Source organism: Leucoraja erinacea, chromosome 11 (genome assembly GCF_028641065.1).
Source record: "Leucoraja erinacea ecotype New England chromosome 11, Leri_hhj_1, whole genome shotgun sequence".
NCBI classification, from domain to species: Eukaryota; Metazoa; Chordata; class Chondrichthyes; order Rajiformes; family Rajidae; genus Leucoraja; species Leucoraja erinaceus.
The window spans coordinates 23,382,777-23,407,900 of record NC_073387.1 but is presented as its reverse complement, the minus strand read 5'-3'; the positions used below and the strand labels follow the sequence as shown (position 1 = coordinate 23,407,900).

General features: G+C 47.8%; 1 protein-coding gene across 2 annotated transcripts; it reads right to left on the bottom strand.

Moving 5' to 3' along the window:
- LOC129701569 (HLA class II histocompatibility antigen gamma chain-like) lies at positions 1-23,560 on the bottom strand. 2 transcript variants are annotated; one of them, XM_055642832.1, is made up of 10 exons: positions 23,355-23,560; positions 14,794-14,972; positions 12,698-12,780; positions 9,985-10,050; positions 9,161-9,256; positions 8,368-8,482; positions 6,533-6,640; positions 5,507-5,707; positions 4,627-4,668; positions 1-920 (listed from the first exon to the last, which is right to left on the bottom strand). In XM_055642832.1, the coding sequence occupies exons 1-10, from the start codon at positions 23,465-23,467 to the stop codon at positions 907-909; spliced, it is 1,017 nt and encodes a 338-aa protein (XP_055498807.1). In that variant the 5' UTR covers positions 23,468-23,560; the 3' UTR covers positions 1-906. The 2 variants fall into 2 exon arrangements, with proteins under 2 accessions (XP_055498807.1, XP_055498808.1); XM_055642833.1 differs by lacking the exon at positions 4,627-4,668 and having other exon boundaries at positions 23,355-23,559.
- Positions 23,561-25,124: the final 1,564 nt, after the last annotated feature.

The following is a 25,124-nucleotide window of genomic DNA, read 5'->3' as shown; positions in this document are numbered from 1 at the left end:
AAATTCCACACCTTTTATTGCAACATAATATTCCCCAGCAATAGTTAGCCATTATCAATGAGCAAATATTAACATAATCTAGAAGCAATATTATTCTTCAGCAAATTAATTCTTGGCAATTCTTAAAACAAAGTGGTGAATTTTTATATCTTGAATGCATCTTTTAATTGCAAAGGGGCATTGCTGATAATCATAAACTGTAGCCCCAACTCTACTGAATCCCAAAGTAATGGTGAGGGGGGGCTTTATATACCCCTGCAATCCTTCAATCTCTGATGGTGGTGTTCCCAGTGTTAGGCAGAGCCATCTGGATTATGAAGCAAATGCCCAAGTGTTCAGGTGAGAGGGTTGATAAAATCATGGGAGGAATAGATGGGGTGAATGTACAGACTCTAGAACCAGAGGGCACAGACTCAGAATTAAAGGAGGTAACTTTAGCAAGGAGATGAGGAGGAATTCATCTAGTTAGAGGGTGGTGAATCTGTGGAATTCATTGCCTCAGATGGCTGTGGAGACCAAGTCATTGGGGATTTTTAAGGAGGAGATTGACAGATTCTTGATTAGTAAGTGTGTCAAAGGTTATGGGGAGAAGGCAGGAGAATGGGGTTGAGAGGGAAAGATAGATCAGCCATGATTGAATGGCGGAGTAGCCTTGATGGGCCGAATGGCCTAATTCTGCTGCTACAACTTATGATTTTATGAACTTATGAGCAATTTGATTGTCTACTTTTTAGCTAAATAATCCTCACGGACAAATCATAAGCAGGATAGAAGATACATGTACTGGGTGCAAGTCAACAGCCCAATAATTATCAATCAAAGTAAATGTTAATCAATCTTTGCAATTAATGTATGTCTGGGGAGCAAAGCTGGTCTTGAGGATCTGTGTCCATCGACATTTCATCCTTAGTCCTCAAAAGCTGTAAGAAAAAAGAGAAAAACATTGTTAGTTTTGGAGATATCTCAACAAACTTGTTTCAGCAAAGCCTTTATCTTTAAATATTGGGTAGTTTCATCAAGCAAGGAGCTGAGAGATTGCAAGACAAGGCAGGGCTGTGGAGACCAAGTCATTGGGGATTTTTAAGGAGGAGATTGACAGATTCTTGATTAGTAAGGGTGTCAAAGGTTATGAGGAGAAGGCAGGAGAATGTTGTTGAGAGGGAAAGATAGATCAGCCATGACTGAATTGCAGAGTAGACTTGATGGGCCGAATGGCCTAATTCTGCTCCTAGAACTTATGAATTGATGAACTTATGAAGAATGCAGTGGTTAGATCAGCTGTGTTATGGGTGGTTAGATCAGCTGTGTTATGGGTGGTTGGATCAGCTGTGTTATGGGTGGTTGGAGCGAGGGAAAGGGAGTGAATGGTTATGTTAGCTCCTGTTTTGTGTGCTTGCAGTTCCTTCATTCCATGTCCATGGTGAGGCAGGGCCGAGAAGAGGGACCTCTGTTAAGTACAACACCTAGCACTTTAGTTCGGACACATTTAGAGTATCGAATACAGTGCTACTTGCCGCCTTCCATTGCGTTTGACTGGGCCTGTACTCGCTGGAGTTTAGAAGGATGAGTAGGGACCCTCATTGAAACTTACCGATAGTGAAAGGCCCGGATAGAGTGGATGTGGAGAGGATGGTTGCACTAGTGAGAGAGTCTAGGGCCAGAAACCAAAGCCTCAGAATAAAAGAACGTACGGTTGGAAAGGAGATGAGGAGGGATTTATTTCATCAGAAGGTGATGAATCTGTGGAATTCATTGCCACAGATGGCGGTGGAGGCCTTCTATGGGTATTCTTAAGGTGAAGATTGACAGATTCTTGATTAGTATGGGCGTTAAAGGTTATGGGGAGAAGGCAGGAGAATGTTTAGTTTAGAGATACAGAGCAGAAACAGGCCCTTCAGCCCATCAGGTCCGCGCCGACCAGCGATCCCTGCACATTAACACTATCCTACACACACCAGGGACAATTTTTACATTTACCAAACCAATTAACCTACAAACCTGTACATCTTTGGAGTGTGGGTAGAAACCGAAGATCTCGGAGAAAACCCATGCAGATCACAGGGAGAACGTACAAACTCCGTACAGACAGCACCCGTAGTCAGGATCGAACCCGGGTCCCCAGCGCTGCGTTCGCTGTAAGGCAGCAACTCTACCACTGCGACACCGTGACCACCATGACTGGATGGCGGAGTAGCCTTGATGGGCCAAATGGCCTAATTCTGTTGCTATGATGTGAACTTATGAACTTATTACAGGAAGGATGTGGAGGCTATTGAGAGGGTGCAGAGGAGGTTTATCAGAATGATGCCCGGATGATAAGGAGAAGTTGAACAAGTTTGGCTTGTTTTCTCTACAGGGTTGGAGATTCACAAGAAGATCAGATAGAATGTTTATACACTCGTGAGAGGCATAGATAGGGTACAAAGTCAGAACCTTGCCCCCAGAGTGGAATAGCAAGGACTATAGGGCATTGTTTTGTTTAGTTTTAGAGAAACTGTGTGGAAACAGGCCCTTCCGCCCACCAAGTCCGCGCCGACCAGCGATCACCTTATACACTATCCTACACACTAGGAACAATTTACGATTTTTACCAAAGCTAATTAACCTACAAACCTGTACGTCTTTGGAGTGTGGGAGGAAACCTGAACACCCGGAGAAAACCCACGCGGGTCACTGAGAGAATGTACAAAATCCGTACAGACAGCACCCGCAGTCAGGATCGAACCCGGGTCTCTGGCACTGTAAGACATCAACTCTACCGCTGCGCCACCGTGCCGCTCCATTTACAGTAAGGATGTGGAGGCTTTGGGGATGGTGCGGAAGCAGTTCACAAGAATGATGCTCGGATTATAAGGGGAGGTTGGACAAACTTGGATTGTTTTCTCTACAGCGTCAGAGGTTGAGGGGAGACCGGATAGAAGTTTATCATATCATGAGAAGCATAGACAGGGTAGACAATCAGAACCTTTTCCCCAGGGTGGAAAGGTCCAAGACTAGAGGGCATTGCTTTAAGACGAGAAGGGTAAAGTTCAAAGATGTGTGGGACAATTTTTGTTTATGCACAGAGGGTGGTGAGTGCATGGGACGCGCTGCCAGCGGTGGTGGTCGAGGCAGATACGTTGTGGCGTTTAAGAGGACTTTTAAAGACAGGCACATGGTTATGTATGGAATGGAGGGGTGTGCATCACATGCAGGCAGAGGAGATTAGTTTATCTTGGCATCATGTTTGGCACAGACATTGTGGGCTGAAGGGCCTGTTCCTGTGCTCGACTGTTTTATGTTCTAGGTTCTATGTTTCCTTGAAGTTAATTCTCTTTATTTGAACTAATCTCTAGAATCCTGGAACATAGAACATCAGAGAAAAATATTAAAGCTACTCTTCACCATTTAGTTTAGTGTAATTTAGTTTAGGGATACAGCATGGAAACAGGACCTTCGGCCCACCGAGTCCAAGCCAAAACATCGATCACCCCTTCACACTAGTTCTATGTTATCCCACCTTCTTATGCACTCCCCTGCACACTGGGGCCAATTTACACAGGGCCAATTAACCTGCAAACCTGCACCTATTCGGAATGTGGGAGGAAACCGGAGCACCCGGAGGAAACCCACATGGTCACAGGGAGAACATGCAAACTCTACACACACAGACAGACACACGGAGATCAGGATGAAACCCGGGTCTCTGGTGCTGTGAGGCAGCGTCTCTACACCCTGTGCCATTTGTGTTATTTTCTATCTTCAGTTTAGCTTTGAATATCTCCCATTTATAACTTGTCTCAGAAGTTTACTCTTTCCAAATTGTAGACGCACTGTTTTAGGACATTAGTGCAAAGGTTAATGATCAAAGCGATGCGACTGCTATTGAATTATGGAATTCATTGTCACAGACGGCTGTGGAGGTCAAGACATTGGGTATTTATAAAGCAGAGATTGATAGGTTTTGATAAGGCATTAAAGGCCCTACCATTACACCACTGTGCTGCCATTTCTTTAACCTGGCATCATGTCCAGCACGGTCGAAGGTGCTACACTAGTCTATGTTCTATGTTTTCTACTAGTCTATGTTTTGTTAAAGCAGAGATTGTCAGGTTCTTGATCAGTAAGGGTGTCAAAGGTTACGGGGAGGAGGCAGGAGAATGGATAGATCAGCCATGATTCAATGGGCCAAATGGGACAAAGAACTCACTATAAAGTTAGGTTCAATTAGCCTCAATAGGGGCGGCACGGTGGCGCAGCAGTCATGTTGTTGCCTCACAGCACCAGAGACTCCGGTTCGAACCCGACTACAGGTGCTGTCTGTACGGAGTTTGTACGGTCTCCCTGTAATCGAGTGGGTTTCCTCACACACTCCAAAAACGTGCAGGTTAGTAGGTTACTAGGCTTCTGTAAATTGTCCCTCGTGTGTGGGATTCTGCTCGTGTACGGGGTGATCGCTGGTTGTCGCAGGCTCGGTGGGCCGAAGGGAATGCTTCCGTGCTGTATCTCCAAAGTCTAAAGGAATGGCCGAGGAAGGATAGACTATCGTGGTTAGTGGATTAGGGAAGCTAGAGGCAACAAGCGTCTGTCGCTCCCTTTCGCCAAGTGGACATCTTGGGTTAACCATGGCCGATCCCTGCTACTCACCACCAAAGCCGGAAAAGTTTGGGTCATCTGGCTTTTGGTAGCCTGAAGGTGGAAAGAAAGCCGCATTTAAGCCGCAAGTGAGGCTAACATGTCACCTGTCAATGTGTTAGAACCTCAGTCAAAACTAGTCCACAATAGGAACCGTTAAAGTTCATCAACATTTTCATGGAATATTTCCCTAAGAACTAGGGATGGGCACGGTGGCGCTGCAGCAGAGTTGCTGCCTTGCAGCACCAGAGACATGGGTTAGATCCTGACCACAACTGCAGTCTGTACTGAGTTTGTACGTCCACCCTGTGACCGTGTGGGTTTTCTCCGGTTGCGCCAGTTTCCTCCCACGGTCCAAAGATGTCCGGGTTTGTAGGTTAATTGGCTTTTGTAAATTGTCCCTGGTGTGTAGAATGGAGCTAGTGTATGGGTCGGTGTCGACTCAGGGGGCCAAAGGTGCCTTTTTTCCACGCTGGATCTGTAAATTGATGGTCAACTTTGGAGATGGGGAGAGTGTCTCTGGAAGGGGATTCAGTGGGTGGTCAGCATGGACAAGTTGGGCCGAAGGGCCTGCTTTCATGCTGTATGACTATGATTGATTCTATAGCTCTATGGGACTATGACTATGGTTCTATGACTCTATGACTGGCTCAGACTCTATGACGTTACATGATCATGACTCTGGCTCTAAGACTGGCGCTAAAACGATGGCTCTATGACTATGGGTCTGTATGGGTCTATGACACTATGATTATGACACTATGACTATCACTATGACACTATGGCTCTGACTGTAGCTCTATGACTATATGGGTCAATGACTCTATGCCTATGGTTCTATAACTGTGACTATGGCTCAGTACAACAGGTAGCTGAAGAAACTCAAGCCTACTTTGACAATTATCCAGTTGTTTCCTGGTTGCGGTCTCTTCAATCTTGGTCCCATTGGGATAGGAACACCAGCAGTAGCCAGTGCTTGGCCAGCATTGCTTTGGCTCATAGTTCCCATCCTTGTCACAGCTTGGCTGGAATGTTCCGGGCTTAATTTCCGCCACCCTTTTCAGTCTCTCACACTCAGTCTCTGCATGGAAAACTGCGTGAGGAAAAATAACAGCGGTCACATCAGTGTCCTGCAGAGCCTGAGGCTCCCCAGAACATCCAAGACCGCAGGAAATTGCAGAGAGTTGTGGACATAGCTTTGAGCGGTATAGAAGGCGTACAGTAATCTTGCCTTCATCAGTCAGGGCTTTGAGTATAAGAGTCAGGAAGTCATAATGCAGCTCTGTAGGACTTTGGTCAGTGCATTTGGAGTATTGCGTGCAGTTCTGATCGCCCCATTACAGGAAGGATGTGGATGCTTTTGGAGAGGAGGTTGACCAGAATGATGCCTGGATTAGTTACAGGGAGAGGCTGGACAGACTTGGATTGTTTTCTCTGGAGCGTTGGAGGATAAGGGAAGAGCTGATTTTACCTGGGTGAAAATGGAAAGGAAAAGTTTAAAAGGATATGAGCCAAACGCAGGCAAATGGGACGAGCTTAGATGGGGCATCTTGGTGGACTTTGATGAGTTGGGCCAAAGGGCTTATTTCCATACTGTATGAATCCAGAGCGCACATGATTAAAGTGAGCGGGACCAATTATAAAGGAGATGAGCTGGGCAGGTATGTTACACAGATGGTGGGGGATGCATGGAACTTGCTGCCAGGGGTGGTGGTGGAGGAGGCAGATATGACAGTAATGTTTATGAGGCTTTTGGATGGGTGCATGGATGGACATGTGAGGAATGGAGGGCTATGGATTACATGCAGGTACATAAGAGTTGGTCTTGGCATCATGGTCAGCACGGACATTGTGGGCCGAAGGGCCCGTTCCTCTGTTGTACTGTTCTATGTTCTGAAATACTCGTCGGCATAGTTACCCCTTTTATGAGGAACGACTTCAGCAAGACCGGATTGCTTGGAGGCACTTTCTGCGATAGGAAGGTTGAGCAGTGGGCTCATGGCCATGCTGGAGAAGACGTTCCTCCCTGTGGAGACAAGAATCATTTGGTCACTTCAAGGCAACTAACAAAACATTATTGTGACACAATAACATCCGAAGATACACACTGCGATTTGCACGTTTGCTCTGCTTGACACTGCCTCCCACTCCAATAATGATGTGACCTTACTTTAGTTTAGTTTAGGTACAGTGAAAAGCTTTTTGTTGCATGCCATCCGTTCAGCGGAAAGACTATACATGATTACTATCAAGCCGTCCACAATGATAAAGGGAATATGTCCTTATTGTCATCAACTCTGAAATCTAATCCCTCAAAGACAATGTGGGTAGAGCCGTTACCTCACAGCACCAGAGACCCAGGTTCAATCCTGACCTCGAGTACTGTGTATGCGTGTGTGCGCGCGCGTGTGCGTGTGTGCGCGCGCGTGTGCATGTGTGTGCCTGTGTGTGCGCGTGTGTGTGCGCGTGAATGTGTGTTTTCGCGAGCGGGTGTGTGTGTGTGCATGTGCGCGAGTGTGTGCATCTGCGCGAGTGTGTGTATGCGTGTGTGCTTGTGTGCGAGTGTGCGTGCATGTGTGCATCAGTGTTTGTACTTTGTATGTTCTCCCAGTGACCACATGATTTTCCTTCGGGTCCATTGGTTTCCTTCCACATCCCAAAGACATGCCCATGCAGGTTTGTAGGTTAATTGGTTCATTAGCCCACTGTGAATCCCCCCTGGTGTGTAGGAAGTGGATGAATAGATGAAAAGTGGGATAACATAACTAGTAGAACATTGAGTGGCGCAGCACAGGATGACACAAAGTGCTGGAGTAACTCAGCGGGTCAGTAAACCACTGGAGAACATGGATTGGCAACGTTTCAGGTCGAGACCCTTCTTCAGTACAACACAGGGACAGGCCCTTCGGCCCACAATGCCTGTGCCAAATATGAAACCAAGTTAAACTAATCTTCCCTCCCTGCACGTGATCCATATCCCTGCATAACCACGTGACTTCAATAGCTTCCTCTGGCAGCTCCTTCCAGATATGGACTACCCTTTGAGTGAAAATTTGTCCCTGAGGTTCATCTTAAAGCCTGTGCCCTCTGGTTTTAAGATCATCTAAAGAAGGGTCCCGACACAAAACATCACCGATCCATGTTCTCCAGAGATGCTGCCTGACCCGTTGAGTTATTCCAGCACTTTGTGTCTATCTTTAAAATCCTATTCCCTTGGGAAAAAGACTGTGGCGTTCACTTTAAACATGCCCCTCATGATCTTGCACATCCCAAAAAGACCACTCTTTGGACTTTAACATACAGCGCGGAAACAGGCCCTTCGATCCACTGAATCAATGCCGAACAGCAATCACCCCCGTACACTAGCAATATCCTACACACTAGGAACAATTTACAATTTTTACCAAAGCCAATTAACCTACAAACCCGCACATCCTTGGGGTGTGGGAGGAACCCGGAGCACCCGGAGAAAACCCACGTGGTCACAGGGAGAATGTACAAACTCCGCACAGACCTCACCCGATCGAACCTGGGTCTCTGGCGCCGTGGGGCAGCAACTCTACTGTCCCGCCACTGTGCCACCCTAGTCTAAACTAAAGTGCAAAGTCTAAATAAGGTCACCCCTCATCCTCCAAGGCTCCAATACAAAAAAAATGTCAAAGCTGTCCAACCTCTCCCTGTAACTCAAGCCGGCAAGCCAAGGATCTTGGAGCAAGGTCTCATTGGGATGGGGAGAAGAAGGTTGTCACGTACCTCTGGATGGCATCTCATGGCGAGGCAGTACTTGGGGTGCCTGGGTTGGTGCAGTCTTCTTCTCAGGCTGAACAAGTTGGAAGAGGAACCAGTTCTGCAGCCAAGATTCAAAATCCTAAAAAACACCAAAAAAAACACACGTCACCAGGTTCATATTTCAGGGGTTGGCAGTGAATAGTTCATGTTCATAAGACATAGGAGCACATTTAGGCCATTTTGCCTATCGAGTCTACCCCACCATTCAATCACGGCTGATCTATCTTTTCTGTCTGCCTGAGGACAAAGTCTTCACTGCATGCTCTTCAATTTCCTTGTCATCCTGACCTACAGCAACCTCACCGACCAAGATAGTCCAGTCAGTTTAAGGTGTTGGACGTAGCCAAGACTATCACACAACGATAGAGCTCCCGCTACCTGTATCTTGTGGATATGATTGAGGTTCATACCACAGGAGCAGAACTAGTTCATATCATAGGAGCAGAACTAGGCCATTCAGCCCATCGAGTCTACTCCACCATTCAATTGTGGCTGATCTATCTTTCCCTTTCAACCCCATTCTTTTGCCTTCTCCCCGTAACCTTTGACACCCTCACTAATCAAGAATCTATCAATCTCCGCTTTAAAAATACCCAATGACTTGGCCTCCACCACCATCTGTGGCAATAAATTCCACAGATTCACCACCCTCTGGCAAAATAAATTCCTCCTCATCACGAGGATCTGGAGATACTCGAGTCTTGCGGCGTACGCAAAGTGCTGGAGGAATTCTCACGTTGGACAATTAAACACCAACCTTCCAGTCGGATTCGTTCAGATTCTGTTTCAGCAGCTGGAGGTTGTCGGAGAAGCTTCCAATCATTTCCGGAATCCCTTCTGTTCGGTTTCCATCCTGAGAGGAAAAAATGAGCAGTAACGATCAGCCTAACGATCGGGCAAAAGGTCCCGTCAACGTGGGGGCAACAGGGGGGGGAGGCCGCAGCGGGTAGAGCTGCTGCCTCACGAGTGCTCCAGTTTCCACACACATCCCAAAGGCCTGTCAGATTGTAGGTTCAGGGAGTGGATGAGAAAGTGGGACAAGAAAGAACGTGTGAACGGGTGATCGATGGTCGGCATGGACTCAGTGGGCCGAAGGGCCCATTTCCATGCTGCGAGTCGAAACTAAACCATCCACTGTACTTGTGTGTGGCATGGTTGTACTCATATATCACCAGTTCCTGGATAGCATGCAGTACACAGCTTTTTTCATTGTATCTCAGTAGACGTGACAAGATTAAATAAACTCCACCCTTTGTTCCAAATAATTTTAAGATAAAGTTTAGTTTCAGTTTAGAGATACAGCGTGGAAAGAGGCCATTTGACCCACTGAGTCCATGCCGACCACTAATCAGCTGTTTTCTATCCGACACGAGGGATTATCCAAACCCGCACGTCTTTGAGTTTGGGAGGAAACAGGAGCACCCGGAGGAAACCACGCAGTCCCAGGAAGAACGTGCAAACCCCACACATTCACACCCAGCTCCCGTAGTCAGGATCGGACCCAGGTCTCAGGAGTTGGGAGGCAGCAACTCTCCCGCTGTGCCACCGTGCCACCTGTTCTGTAATAGGTTGGAGAGGTACCTTCAGCAGCTGATGAACTTGTTCCATCACGGTCATTGGCGAAGTTGTAGATTTAGGTGTGGGAAGCTGAGGAAAGACAAGGATAAAGACGGTGACATTTCCGTTATCGCCCAACCAACACACACTGGTCCAGTTACGTCTGGCAACACAAGATACCTGCAGTTCCTGCAGTGCTGCCATCAGGCAAGAGGTACAGAAGTGTGAAAACACACACCTCCAGATTCAGGGACAGTTTCTTCCCAGCTGTTGTCAGGCAACCGAACCATCCTATCAACAACTAAAGAGTGGTCCTGAGCTACCATCTACCTTATTGGAGACTATCTTTAATCAGACTTGACTGGACTTTATCTTGCACTGAACATTTTTCACTGTACCTCGGTACACGTGACAATAAACTAAACTAAACTAAAGTTAACTAAACCAAAAACACAAAGTGCAAGAGGAATTCAGTGGGTCAGGCAGCATTTGTGGAGGGAAAGGACAGGTGACCTTTCCCGATTGGGACCCTTCTTCAGGCTGACGGATGGGGGGGAAGCTGGAAGAGAGAGGTGGGGGTGGGACAAAACCTGGTGAGTGAGAGGTGGATACAGATTGGGGGGGGGGGGGGAGTGATGGCCAGATTGGTGGGAGAAAGTGATAAAAGCTGAAAAGAGACAAAGGGGAGTCAGAGAAAGAGAGAAAAGGCGGAGTGAAGCATAAAGTCAGAGGGAGGGATGTGGGTGGAAGGGAACTGGGGGGGGGGGGGGGGGGGGGGGATAAAAGTGAAATGGGAATCTCAGGGATGGGATATGAATGTACGGGGTAGGGGAAGGGGTGACTGAGGGGGTGGCTGGGAGATGGTGGTAGGAATAACTAGGGGTAGGGGTGGAACACTCAAAAGAGAGAGGGGGGTATGATTTAAAATTGGAGAATTCAACGTTCATACTGCTGGGTTGTCAGCTACCCAAGCGGAACATGAGCTGTTGTTCCTACAGTTTGCATGTGGCCTCACTCGGGCAATGATGGAGGCCCAGGAATGAGTGTGGGAGCGGGAATGGGAGTTAAAATGTTTAGTTCCAGCAGGCCTTGGCGGAACAAGCACAAGTGTTCGGATGTCGGTATGTGGCACCAAAGGCCAGCATTTGTTGCCCACCCCTAATTGCCCTTGTATATTGTGTACCTTGTGGGAGGTGCCATGGCCACAGTGCCCGCCCGAAGGCTTTGTCGATGGGTGTGACCGGGAAGAAGCCACTGGAGACGTTGGATGCGAGGAGCGAGGGGCGGTGGGTGGGTGAACCGGGGGAATGCCTCCAGCCCCTTCAAGGTGGGCTGCAGGAGGCCCCCCAGGGTCACAAAGATGGCCGGGGTGAGGAGAGGGATACAGGTTCGGGGGAACGGCTCCGATATATTGAGTCAATCGGGTCGACGGGACTTTGGACTTTTGGATTTTGCGGCAAAACATGGTGGCGCCCGCATGTGTAATAATGCGAAATGAATTTCACAGTGCAGTTGCACAAGTGACAAATACAGCTCCATGGAACCCAGTCTCGAGAGACGTTAACCGCGTTGGCGGGTGTAGGCTCAGGCAGGGTCGCTAAGGCAGATTTCCTCCTCTGAGGAATGTTAGTGGACCTTCCAAGGACATCCATGGTACCCATCCCATCCATGGACACCAGATGAGTGGACCATGCTACCTATCTCTACACCTAGACCAACTGCTTCCATCTCCGTTATTGTGACTAGTTTTGGGCGTCAGATCTGAGGAAGGAAGTGCTGGCGTTGGAGAGGGTCCAGGGGAGGTTTACGACAATGATCCCGGGGATAATTGGGTTAACGTATGATGAGCGTTTGTCGGCACTGGGCCTGCACTCGCTGGAGTTTAGGAGGATGGGGGGAGCCTTCATTGAACTCACCAAATTGTGAAAGGCCTGGACCGAGTGGACGTGGAGAGGATGTTTTCGCTCAGAATAAAAGGATGTAGCTTTCAAATAGAGATGAGGATGAATTTCTTTAGCCAGAGGGTGGTGAATCTATGGAATTCATTGCCACAGTCGGCTAAGAAGGCCATTGATTAATATTTTTAAGACGGATCTTGTTTACTATGGGTGTCAAAGGATATAGAAACATAGAAACATAGAAATTAGGTGCAGGAGTAGGCCATTTGGCCCTTCGAGCCTGCACCGCCATTTAATATGATCATGGCTGATCATCCAACTCAGTATCCCGTACCTGCCTTTTCTCCATACCCTCTGATCCCCTTGGCCACAAGGGCCACATCTAACTCCCTCTTAAATATAGGCAATGAACTGGCCTCAACTACCCTCTGTGGCAGAGAGTTCCAGAGATTCACCACTCTCTGTGTGAAAAAAGTTCTCCTCATCTCGGTTTTAAAGGATTTCCCCCGTATCCTTAAGCTGTGAAGATGTGGGATGAAGACAGGAGAATAGGATTGAGAGGCAAAGATAGATCAGCCATGATTGAATGATTGAATGAAGTCAAGCCACGACTTGAATGGCCAAATAGCCTAATTCTGTTTCTATGATTTAAGGACATGAACATGAACCTCATTCCATCTGCCCCCTCCACAGCCTTTGTGTCTTAGCTTCTGAATCCCGAACCCTTGCTTTATTCCTTTAAGACTTAATGAGGGGAACGGAGGAGGCCCAGGGCAGAAAGGTCGGTGTGGGAATGGGAAGGGGAGTTAATATTCCATAATGTCTCGGCGAGAAGTCACCTTTGGTGCGTCGGCATTGGGGTTGATGTAGGAAATGGGCAGATCCATCATCATCGGTCTCAGGTGCATGATTGGCTTCGGTCCTGAAGGATAAAAAGATACAAGAAAAAAATGGAGACACATGGAACTGTAGATGCAGCTTCACAACCCTCACCCCCCTCTCCCTTCCCCCAATCCCCCCCCCCCCCCCCCCCCCCCCTCCCCCGCTCTTTTCCCTGTTCACCGGAATGCTGCCTGTATTGGAGGGTTTCAGCTACAAGGAGAGGTTGGACAGACTTGGATTGTTTTCTCTGGAACCTCAAGATGCTTGGGAGAGACATGATAGAAGTATATAAAATTATCAGAGGCATAGATGGGGTCAGAACCTTTATCCCTGAATGGAAATGTACAACACTAGATGCCACAGCTTGAAGGTGAGAGGGGGAAAGTTGAAAGGAGATTCTACAGTATGATTTATGATTCTAAAGTTTGAAGGATTTTTTTTTACACACAGAGGGTGGTGGGTGCCTGAAAGGCGCTTTCAGGGGTGGGTAGTGGAGGCAGATATGCTAGTGGTGTTTAAGAGGCTTTTAGATAGGCACCTGGAAGTGTAGGGAATGTCGGGATATGGATCACGTGCAGGCAGAGGAGATTAGTTTGACTTGCCATCATGTTTGGCATGGACATTGTGGGCCGAAGGGCCTGTTCCAGTGCTATGCTGTACTATGTTCTATTGCAGAATAAACAGCACCGGTGTATCTAATCTGAGCTGATGAAAACCAAAGTGAATCATACTTCTAAAGCCAGGCGGATCCCCAATTCTAGCAAACAGCTCACCGTGGGGCTCCCCCCTCAGAGTGTGTGTGTGTGTGCGTTGAGGATTTTACTTAGCTCAGAGAGGGTTCTGGGGAAATTCAGTGCAGGCGAATAAACAGAATGAGGAACAAACTGAGTGGGCCAATGTTTTTTTTGAAATCCCCTCACAACCCCAGCCCAATGGTTGCGCAGCGGGTAGAGCTGCTGCCTTATGGTGCCAACAAGCAAGTAGTGGACCAATCATCAGGCAATCAATCAATCAATTAACAAATAAATTAATCAACTAATCAATCGGTCAATCAATCCACAGCCAATTAATCAATCAAGGAATGTCGATTAGGAAAAGGGGAGATGCAGCGAGACCTGGGTGTCATGGTACACCAGTCATTGAAGGTAGGCATGCAGGTGCAGCAGGCAGTGAAGAAAGCGAATGGTATGTTAGCATTCATAGCAAAACGATTTGAGTATAGGAGCAGGGAGGTTCTACTGCAGTTGGACAGGGTCTTGGTGAGACCACACCTGGAGTACTGCGTACAGTTATGGTCTCCAAATCTGAGGAAGGACGTTATTGCCATAGAGGGAGTGCAGAGAAGGTTCACCAGACTGATTCCTGGGACGTCAGGACTTCCATATGAAGAAAGACTGGATAGACTCAGTTTATACTCGCTAGAATTTAGGAGATTGAGGGGGGATCTTATAGAAACTTACAAAATTCTTAAGGGGTTGGACAGGCTAGATGCAGGAAGATTGTTCCCGATGTTGGGGAAGTCCAGGACAAGGGGTCACAGCTTAAGGATAAGGGGGAAATCCTTCAAGACCGAGATGAGAAAAACATTTTTCACACTGAGAGTGGTGAATCTCTGGAATTCTCTGCCACAGAAGGTAGTTGAGGCCACAGTTCATTGGCTATATTTAAGAGGGAGTTAGATGTGGCCCTTGTGGCTAAGGGGATCAGGGGGTATGGAGAGAAGGCAGGTACAGGATACTGAGTTGGATGATCAGCCATGATCATATTGAATGGCGGTGCAGGCTCGAAGGGCCGAATGGCCTACTCCTGCACCTAATTTTTATTTTTCTATGTTTCTATGTAATTCCCAATCAACCAATGAATCATTTAATTAATGAATCAATCAGTCACCAATAAATTGATCAATCAGTAAATTGATCAATCAATCATCTAATTAAACAGATTAATCAATTAATGTCAATCAATCAAGCACTCAATAAATCAATGAATCACCCAATCAACCACCCAATCAGTTGATCATTGTAAGTTGATCATTGCTGGCGGCTCTGCTTACTGAATGGTCCGCGGCTCGCCGAGTACTTGCTCTCAAGACGTCTCGTGGTCTTCTGCAGCCCGTCTATCTTGTCCTGTTGCTTCATCAGGAACATGATGCCGACCACCTGGCCGGCGATGAGCATGGCCACCAGGATGGATACGCCAGCGTAGAGCAGCCCTCGGCCCCAGCTCAGGCTCCTGGAAGGCAGACGGCAATGGTGAGGAGGGGGAGCACCTCAATGGTTCACTGGCCATGTACAACATCTGAGAGGTGTGTGTATGGCCCCTGATCCACAGAGAGACACAACATACAAACAGGCCCTTCAGCCCACCCAGTCACTATCACTCATTTACACTAGTCCCATTGCCGTTCAGTTCAGTTTATTGTCACGTGTACCGAGGTACAGTGGAAAGCTTTTGTTGCATGCTATCCAGTCAGTGGAAAAACTGTACATGATTACAAGCAAGCCATCTGCAGTGTACAGATACAAGTTAAAGGGAATAATGTTTAGAGCCAGATAAAGTCCACAACTTTTGGAGGGATTTGGGTATGATTGGTGGTATTAGTGATGTGCGACGCAGTGAATTTGTCCAGGAAGTTTCCCTGTAATTTGCAAGGGACTTTCCGAAGGTCTGTGTCAATTAATTATTATTAGTAATGGGGTAATTCCCTGGAAGTGAAACTGGTGGAACTGGTAAAACATCCACTGGATGGCACAACAAATAACAATGAGCTGTGAATCCAATAGATGTCAGGATCTCTCTCTCTCTCTCTCATTTCCCTCCTTCCAAAGTCTCTCAGCTACTCTCCAGAATCCTACACAGCACGCAAACAGGCCCTTCAGCCCAACTCATCCATGCCGACCAAGATGCCCAATCTACACTGGTCCCAACTCCCTTATCCAGGGATATGGATGGAAGACGAGTTAAGAATTGGTCCGCAATAGATAAAAGACAATAGTTGCAGGAATAGGCCATTCGGCCCTTCAAGCCAGCACCGCCATTCAATGTGATCATGGCTGATTATCCCCAATCAGTACCCCGTTCCTGCCTTCTCCCCATATCCCCTGACTCTGCCCTATCTAGCTGTCTCTTGAAAGTATCCAGAGAACTGGCCTCCACAGACTCTCAACTCTCTGTAAGAAAAAGTGTTTCCTCGTCTCCGTTCTAAATGGCTTACCCCTTATTTATACCCCTTAGCAACCGGGAGACCCCGTAGGCCTTGGTGGTCCAAGCGTAAATTGTTCAGATGTCTGGCATCGTTGGATTTATTGACTATCACTAATTGTTCCTCGTGAGACCCAGTCTAGAGAAGTTAAGCGTCACCCACGATGGTGGGTGTAGGCCCGGGCAGGGTATGGAAGGCAGATTTCTTCCTCTGAGGGACGTTAGTGGCCCTTCCAAGACAACTGTTTCCATCTCCTTCATACCATCTGCCCCCTCTCCTGACTTTATGCCTTGGATTCTGCATCCCTAACCCATGCTTTATTCCATTGACTTAATGTGGGGAGACAGGTAGTGCGAGTGGAGGGGAGGGAGGACATGAATTACAGGATTCATGGTCAACCTTCCATCCTGACAAACCCATCGCTTGGAGGGCAAGGACCAACAGTTTACACCACTAGTCTGACGAAGGTCCTGGCCCGAAACATCCCCAGTCCATTCCCCTCACACCTTCCCTGGCCAGCAATGGACAACCAGGCACGACCCTGCCTGAAATCATTAGTGATCGTTCCTGCTTGGTCCTGGTCTTTCCTCGGCTCCAGTTCTTCACCCCCCCCCCCCCCCACAGTTGCATGAGTTTCCAGAAAATAGATTTATGTCTCACCACTGACCCCTGGTGGAGGTGGAGAGTGTCTACAGATCATGGTAGACACAAAAATTAACATGGAAACATAGAAGAAGGGTCTCGACCAGTCTGGAGAAGGGTGTCGACCTGAAACGTCGCCTTTTCCTCCTCTTCATAGATGCTGCCTCACCCGTTGAGTTCCTCCAGCATTTTTGTCTACCTTCGATTTTTCCAGCGTCTGCAGTTCTTTCTTAAACATAGAAAATAGGTGCAGCAGTAGGCCATTCAGCCCGTCGAGCCAGCACCGCCTTTCAATATGATCATGGCAGATCATCCAGAATCAGTTCCCCGTTCATGCTTTTACCCCATATCCCTTGATTCCATTAGCCCTAAGATCGATATCTAACTCTCTTGAAAACATCCAGTGGATTGGCCTCCACTGCCTTCTGTGGCAGAGAATTCCACAGATTCACAACTCTCTGGGCGATAAACTTGTTCCTTATCTCAGTCCAAAATGGCCTACCCCTTATCCTTAAACTGTGACCCCTGGTTCTGGACTTACATACATGGGGAACATTTTTCCTGCATCTAGCCTGTCCAATCCCTTAAGAATTTTAGACAATAGACAATAGACAATAGATGCAGAAGTAGGCCATTCGGCCCTTCGAGCCAGCACCGCCATACAATGTGATCATGGCTGGATTTTATATGTTTCTATAAGATCCCCTCTCATCCTTCCAAATTCCAGAGAATATAAGGCCAGTGTACATAGAACAGTACAACACCGAAGCGGGCTCTTCGGCCCACAGTGTTGGTGTTGGCATGATGTCAAGTTAAATGAGCAAGGGGGAAACGGCCAGGTGGATTTGCCATGGTTTTGTGTTGGGGGTTTTCCATCCTACTCTCCCCGCCTCCCCATCCTGCCCCCACCCACACTTCCCAAGCCACAACAGTCTGAAGAAGGGTCCCAACCCAAAGTGTCACATATCCATGTTTTCCAGATCACTCCCTGACTGGCATCAAGAAAGTGGTGGTGAGACGCACTCATGAACGGCTGCAGTCCTTCTCTTGATGAACTGTTGGTTTTGTTGACTCCTATGGTGTTGATGGGGAGGAACCTCCAACATTTACACCTGGTGTGTGTCCAAGTCATGATGGTTTGTACCAAAGATGAACACAAAGTGCTGGAGTGACGGAGTAACGCAGCAAGCAACTCAGCAGAACAGGCAGCGTCTCTGGATAGAGGAATGGGTGGCGTTTCAGGTCGAGACCCTTTATCGGACTCTGCATTACCTTCCTACACATAACGGATGATGGTACATAGACGCACATAGCACAGAAACAGGCCATTCGGCCCACCGTGTCCATGCTGGCCACTCATCTTTACTAACCTTATTTACCAGTATTTTGCCTGAATCTTCCTTAACTATGGTGTTTTATAAGACCAGGGTCAGAATTAGGCCATTCGGTCCTACTCCGCCATTCAATCATAGCTGATCTATTTTTTTCCTTTCAATTCCATTCTCCTGCCTTCTTTTCTTAACCTTTGACACCATACTAATCAAGAACCTATCAATCTCCTTAAAAATACCCAATGACCAGGCCTCCACCACCATCTCTAGCAATGAATGCCACGGATTCACCACCCCCTGGCTAAAGAAATTCCTCCTTGTCTCCTTTCTAAAGGTACGTCCTTTTACTCTGAGACTGTGCCTTCTGGTCCTAAAAGTGGGCAGGTAGGACTAGTGTAGATGGGGCATGGTGGTCGGTGTGGGCAAGTTGGGCCGAATGACCTGTTTCCATGCTGTATGACTCTAGTCATAGGGAGAGTGACAGCACAGAAACAGGCCCTTTGGCCCCATCAAACACAACACCATCTATTCTAATCCATCCACAGTAAACTTACAACCCGCCCTTATCAAAGAGCAGTCAGCCTAATTCTAAGAACTCCCACTTGGTGAGAGAATGCCAGAGACTCACAATTATAAAAGTGTTTTTATTGCGTGAAACCAGTTCAACAACAGGAAATTCCCCACAACAGGAAATGTAAATCTTTCAAGGTTTATAATTGGTATAGATGGGAGATCTTGGTCAGCTTAAATTCATACATTTATAAGCTCTAGGAGCAGAATTAGGCCATTCGGCCCATTGTGTACTCCGCCATTCAGATCTATATTTCCCTCTCAACCCCATTCTCCTGCCTTCTCCCCATAACCCCTGACAACCGTTACTAAATCACGAATCTGTCAATCTCCACCTTAAAAATACCCAATGACGGCGTCCACAGCCGTCTGTGTCAGAACTCCACAGATTCACCTCCCTCTGACTAAAGAAATTCCTCCTCATCTCCTTTCTAAAGGTACGTCCTTTTATTCTGAGGCTGTGCCCCCTGGTCCTAGAATCTCCCACGAGTGGAAACATCCTCTCTGCATCCATTCTATCCAGGTATGGACAAGTCGGGCCGAAGGGGCTGTTTCCATGCAGCATGACTATAATTCTATGACTCCAACGCAATGGCATGAACATTGAATTCTCCAATTTTATGTAACAACCCCTCCCCCCCCCCCCCCCCCCCTCTCTTTGCTGTGCCACTCTTCCACCCTGATGTGCACCCATTTCTCCCACCATCCCCCCCCCCCCCCCCTTCCCACCCCCTCCGCCCCCTTCCACCCACATTCCTCCTTCCGGCTTTACATTTCACCCCTCCCCATATCCCTTAATCTGACATCCTTTTGTCACCTTTTCACCTCTTGGTCTTTGTCCCTTCCAGCCAACAAAACCCCGTCCCCTTTATCTACCTATTAGTTGCCAGGCCTTGTCCCGCCCCCACCAACTGCATCAGTCTGAAGGAGGGTCCCAATCTGAATCATTGTCTGTCTGTTCCCTTCCACAGATGCTGCCTGACCTGCTGAGTTCCTCGTTTTACCTCTTTCAGTTCAGTTTAATTTAATCCATGCTCACTGAATACCACCTGTGGCTCGGCAGAAATGGAGTTGGTTAGTTCATGTGTACCGAGGTAAAGTGAGTTCAGGAGTAGGCCATTCGGCCCTTCAAGCCAGCATGTCATTCAATATGATCACGGCTGTTCATCTAAAATCAGTACCCTGTTCCTGCTTTTTCCCCATATCCCTTGATTCCTTTATCCCCAAGAGCTAAATCTAACTCTCTCTTGAATTTTAGGCAACTAACTTTCAATAACCTTCCCCCTCACCCATCCCTCCTCCTGGTCCCCTTCCACCTATATTCCCTCCTCTGGCTTCACATTTTGCATTTCTTCTCTCCTCATCTCATTTATCTCGCAGCCTTTTTTAATCTTGGAGACACAAGGAACTGCCGATGCTGGGTTACAAAATGAAGACCCAAAGTGCTGGAGTAACTCGGTGGGTCAGAGGCACCATCTGTCGGAACCCTTCTTCAGACACAAGGAAGATGTCTTCTTCCTATCTCTGCCCACCCATTTGCCAATCAAACTCCCTTACCTGTATCCACCTGCCACTTGCCAGACTTTGTCTCGCCCCCACCTCTCCCTGCTTTCTCCCCCCATCCCCATCAGTCTGAAGAAGGGTCCCGACCCGAAACATCACCTATCCATGTTCTGCAAAGATGCCGCCTGACCTGCTGAGTTAGATATAGATATAGATATGCCATTTATTGTCACTATACATGTACAGTGAAACTGAAAGCTGCTCGTACTCAGTGCATACATACAATTTAGCACAAAAAAAAAACAAGAAACAGAAAAAAAAAAAAAAAACAGAAGGGAGATGGGGGGGGGGGGGGGGGGGGGGAATAGGTGCACAAATTCTGCGGCGCTACATACATATATACATATATACAGATGGAAGTCCGTGTTTGGGCGGTGTAGTCAGTGCATGTGTGAATTTGAATTTATAGTAGATATAATTCTCGGAAAGCAACTTTCCGAGAAAGTTACTCCAGCGCTTTGTGTTTTGCTCAAGATTCCAGCATCTGCAGTTTCCTGTGTCTATGAGATCAGCTGCAAGCTCTGGAATTAATTATCTGCCTTTGTACACTGCAGCTGCTCGCTCTTTAATGACATCCTGGTTCAAAACTCTCCCTCATCTCCGACTTCTCCCTGGCAACTGGTGAGTCAACAGTCAGCCAATTGTCTCTCTCCCTCTGAATGCCTTGGGTGTCGCTCGGCAGGCGATGTGGACCTATTGGAGATAGTTCGGTCTTTGTCACTTGTACCAACATACAGTGAGTGAAAGGTTCTTGCATGCTAACCAGTCGGTAGAAAGACTATATATGATGTCAATCAAGCTGTCCACAGTGTACAGATACAGGATAAAGGGAATAATGTTTAGAGCAAGCTAAATTCCAATTAAAGATAGTCCGAGGGTCTCCAATGAGGTAGATGGGAAGTCAGGACCACTCTCTGGGTGTTGATAGGATGATTCAGTTGTCCGATAACAGCTGGGAAGGAATTGTCCCTGAATCGGGAGGTGTGCGTTTTCACACTTCTGTACCTCTCGTCTGATGGGAGAGGGGAGAAGATTGAGTGACCAGGGTGAGACTGGTCCTTGATTATGCTGGTGGTCTTGGATTCAATGGAAGGGAGGATTATTTGTGTGATGGTCTGGGCTGTGTCCACAACTAACACCAACCAGAGAGCAGTCCTGACCTCCCAGCTCACTAAATCATGGCTGATCTCTGCCTCCTAACCCTATTTTCCTGCCTTCACACATAGCCCTTGACATCCATTCTAATCAGGAATTTGTCTATCTCTGCCTTAAATAAATCTACTGACTTGGCCTCCACGGCCCTATGTGGCAATTCCACAAATTAACTACCCTCTGGCCAATGAAGAAGTTCCTCCTCACCTCCTTTCTAAAAGAGCGACCAGGCTATCACCTTTGGTCCGAGACTCTCCCACCAGTGGAAACATCCTTTCCACATCCACTCTATCTATGCCCGTCGGACTATCTTTAATCAGACTTTACTAGACTTTATCTTGCAATAATCGTTATGCCCTTCATCTGTAGACTGTAGACGGCTTGATTGTAATCAGGTATAGTCTTTCTACTGACTGGTTTGCACGCAACAAAAGCTTTTCACTGTACCTTGGTACATGTAGCAACTAAACTTCAAACTTCCAGAATCTTAAAACATAAAGGATGACACAGCCACAACCTTCTGAACCTTCTGAATGTTGTAGTCAGCAGGGCAGTACTCTGCATATCGCCAACTTGGACAATTTTACATTTTTATCAAGCCAATTAACCTACGTTTTTGGAGCGTGGGAGGAAACCGAAGACCTTGGAGAAAACCCACGCCGATCACGGGGAGAACGTACAAACGCCATACAGACGGCACCCGTAGTCGTGATCGAACCCGGGTTTCTGGCATTGCATTTTGCTGCAAGGCAGCAACTCTACTGCTGTGCCACCGTGACCGCCCACAGATTTCCTTCAAACAATTAATCAAAATCAGAAGGATCAGTGACTAATACAGCACAGTACAGCATCGGAACAGGCCCTTCGGCCCACCATATCTGTGCCGACCATGATGCCAAGCTAAACTAATCTCCTCGGCTACATCTGATATTTAGATTGCTTTGTCAGACTGCAAATCACACTTCCTATTTTATGTTTTCCCCTGAAAGTTTACTATTTTAACTCTCTGAATTAGACCCAAAACATCTCATGCATCAATGAACTGAAAGCAGAAGTGTGAAGTAGGGTCCCGACTCAAAACATCGCCTGTACATTCCCTCCGGAGATACAGAGATACTGTTCCTCCAGCACTCAATAAACTTGTTTCTATATTTAAGCTTGGGTCGCTTACGCCCAATGGTATGAACATTGAATTCTCCAATTTTAGATAATCTCCTATTAAACCCCACTCCCTTTCATCCCCACACCCCCACCCCCATTTCTTTTCCCCCCCCCCCCCCCCCCCCCCCTCTTCTTTCACCTACATTCCTTCCTCTAGCTTCACAATTTGCAACTTCAATCCTTTTATGTCACACTTGCTTTTGTCTCTGGCCTTTGTTCCAACCAACTGCCTATCAATCCCGCCCCCTCCCCTCCCTTGTATCTACTAAAGACTGGCCCTTGATTATTCTGGTGGTCTTGCCGAGGCAGCGTGAAGTGTATCTGTATACTGTCAATGGAAGGGAGGTTGGTTTGAGTGATGGTCTGGGATTCCAGCTTTTCACTGCACCTCAGAACCCGTGACAATAAACTAAAGTGTGCTGGACAGTTGCGGTTAAGTTTTCCAACTGTCCCGTATTAACTAGGACATCCCATATATTGGGCTAAATTGGTTTGTCCCGTACGGGACCGCCCTTGTCCCGTATTTGACTGCTACTACTCGGGTCGAGGGGACTGTCGGGTCAGAGCGCCGCGTCCAGCCCCGCCCGTGGCCTGGTCGGTCGGCAGCCCGGCCAGCTGTCCGACCTTCGGACCTTCGCTTACCGCCAACACCACCACCCCTCCTTCTCATGGCCGATCGTCAATCCATGAGTGTATGGGGTGCCGGACTTTGTGCGCGACGTTGCGCGCCCAGGCCAAAACTCCTCAGCTGACCCACCGGCTGGGCTGTGTGTGCAATCAACTCATCATTCACCCAGCCATGGCCAGGTCGGTCAACGAATTGCCGTCGGGAATTTGTTCCTTATTTTGACCGTTTGTCCTATATTTGGGAGTGAGAAAGTTGGCAACCCTAGTTGCGGTCCATCCGTGAGGCCCCAGAACCCGGGAATCATTGACCTGCTCTCTGGGAATCGGGAATCGGGAATGGGAAAGTGACTTTGGTTAACACCTTACCTGTGGACTGGCACTGCAGCAGGGGTAGCCCCTCTCACCTCCACATCCGAGTTGCTGGCTATATCCTGTTGAGAGTCTCGCAGCAAAGAGTTCTGCTGCTCGTTCGCTGACATGGTTACGGTGGACTTCACTGTCGACTGAAGGGAGAGCTCTTAGAGAGATGTGTGTGCAGACTGCGTGCAGGGCAAGGCAGGCACTACGTTTTAATCTCAACAAAGCCAAAACGAGGAAGTTGGCTCTCCTGCAGCTTGGAAAGTCCCTGCCGTACTTCACCATATATAAACCCGCCCTCGAATATAAGCACCAGCAATGTGTTTGTCTAATTGTGTTATCAGGCAACTGAACCACCCTCTCACCAACTGGAGGGCAGTCCTGACCTCCCTTCTACCCCATTGGAGACCCTTGGACCATCAAGGGTCGGTCAGGCAGCGTCTCAGGGGAAAAGGAATAGGTGATATTTCAGGTCGAGAACTAAACATTATTCCCTGTATCCTGTATCTGTACATTGTTGACGGCTCGAGTGTAATCATGTATAGTTTTTCCGCCGACTGGATAGCACTCAACAAAAAAAAAGCTTTTTGCTGTACCTCAGTAAACGTGGCAATAAACTCAACTAAACTAAGCCAAACTAAACTAAACTACGGTACAGACACAGGTCTTGTACACATCTAGAGAAACTAGGAACTGCAGATACAAAAATAAACAACACAAACTGCTGGAGGAATAGTGGCGCAAAGGGTAGAGCCACTGCCTCACAGTGCCAGAGACCCGGGTTTGGTCCTGACCACGGGTGCTGAGTGTGTGGAGTTTGCACGTTCACCCTGTGACCACGTGGGTTTCTCTGGATGCCCCGGTTTCCTCCCAAAATTTCACAAACGTACGGGTTTGTAGGTTAATTGGGTTCAGACTGATTATAGGGATTTAGGGGGGCTGGTAGATTTACAGCAATTTCACCAGGATGCTGCATGGATTGGGGCGTATTAGCTTCAGGAGAGGTTGGACAGTCTTGGATAGTTTTCTCTGTCTGGAAATTCGAAGGCTGAGGGAAGACGAGATAGCCGTATATAAAATCTAGAGAGGCATAGACAGGGTAGACAGTCAGAACCTTTTCCCCAAGGGTGCAAAACAAAGCAATAGTACCTGTGCATAGAATAATCCTAACCCTACATCCAGTGGCGGATTTAGATGAAGAGAGGCCCTAAGCTGTTCCACTTGTGAGGCCCCCAACAGCCATGGCGGCCAAATCTCCCACAATTCAAAGCGAGGGAGAAAGTGCCCAGCACCGACCAGTTGCCGTTGCAGTGTACCTGCGCAGGGCAGCCGATGATGTGCTGGCCGTGGTTATGCGCATGTGCAAGGCGGCCTGCCGTGCTGGCGGATGAGGAGCGAGCGGAGCCCGGCGGCCTGGACACGGATAGCTGGGGGAGATGGTGAGAGAGAGATAGAGAGGGGGGGCCGCCCAGAGTTGAACGGTAGGTGTTCTGCCTTGGCTGGAGGCCCCCCTAGACCTCGAGGCCCATCAATTTTTTCGGGGGGCCCCCTCGAAAGTGGGGGCCCTAAGCTATAGCTTGTTTAGCTTATACGTAAATCCAGCACTGCCTACATGCAAACTCAAAGGAAAGACTAAAGCAGACAAACAGCTATTGCAACTTGTGAGTCATCGACACAAAACTCATTCTTAAAGAGCGGACTTCACCTGGCAACTGATGACTCAACCACTGCTCGCCAATCAGAATCTTCTGCATGGCCGCACTAACTCAACAATCCAAC

What these genes read in the sequence shown, in the direction of transcription:
- LOC129701569 (XM_055642832.1), bottom strand. Translation starts at nt 23,467, where the DNA reads ATGTCAGCGAACGAGCAGCAGAACTCTTTGCTGCGAGACTCTCAACAG. An exon ending in CCAATGCCGACGCACCAAAG is followed by an intron (nt 10,051 to 12,697) that starts GTGACTTCTCGC and finishes GTCTTTCCTCAG; the next exon opens with CTTCCCACACCTAAATCTAC. An exon ending in AGTCGTTCCTCATAAAAGGG is followed by an intron (nt 5,708 to 6,532) that starts GTAACTATGCCG and finishes TTCCTCACGCAG; the next exon opens with TTTTCCATGCAGAGACTGAG.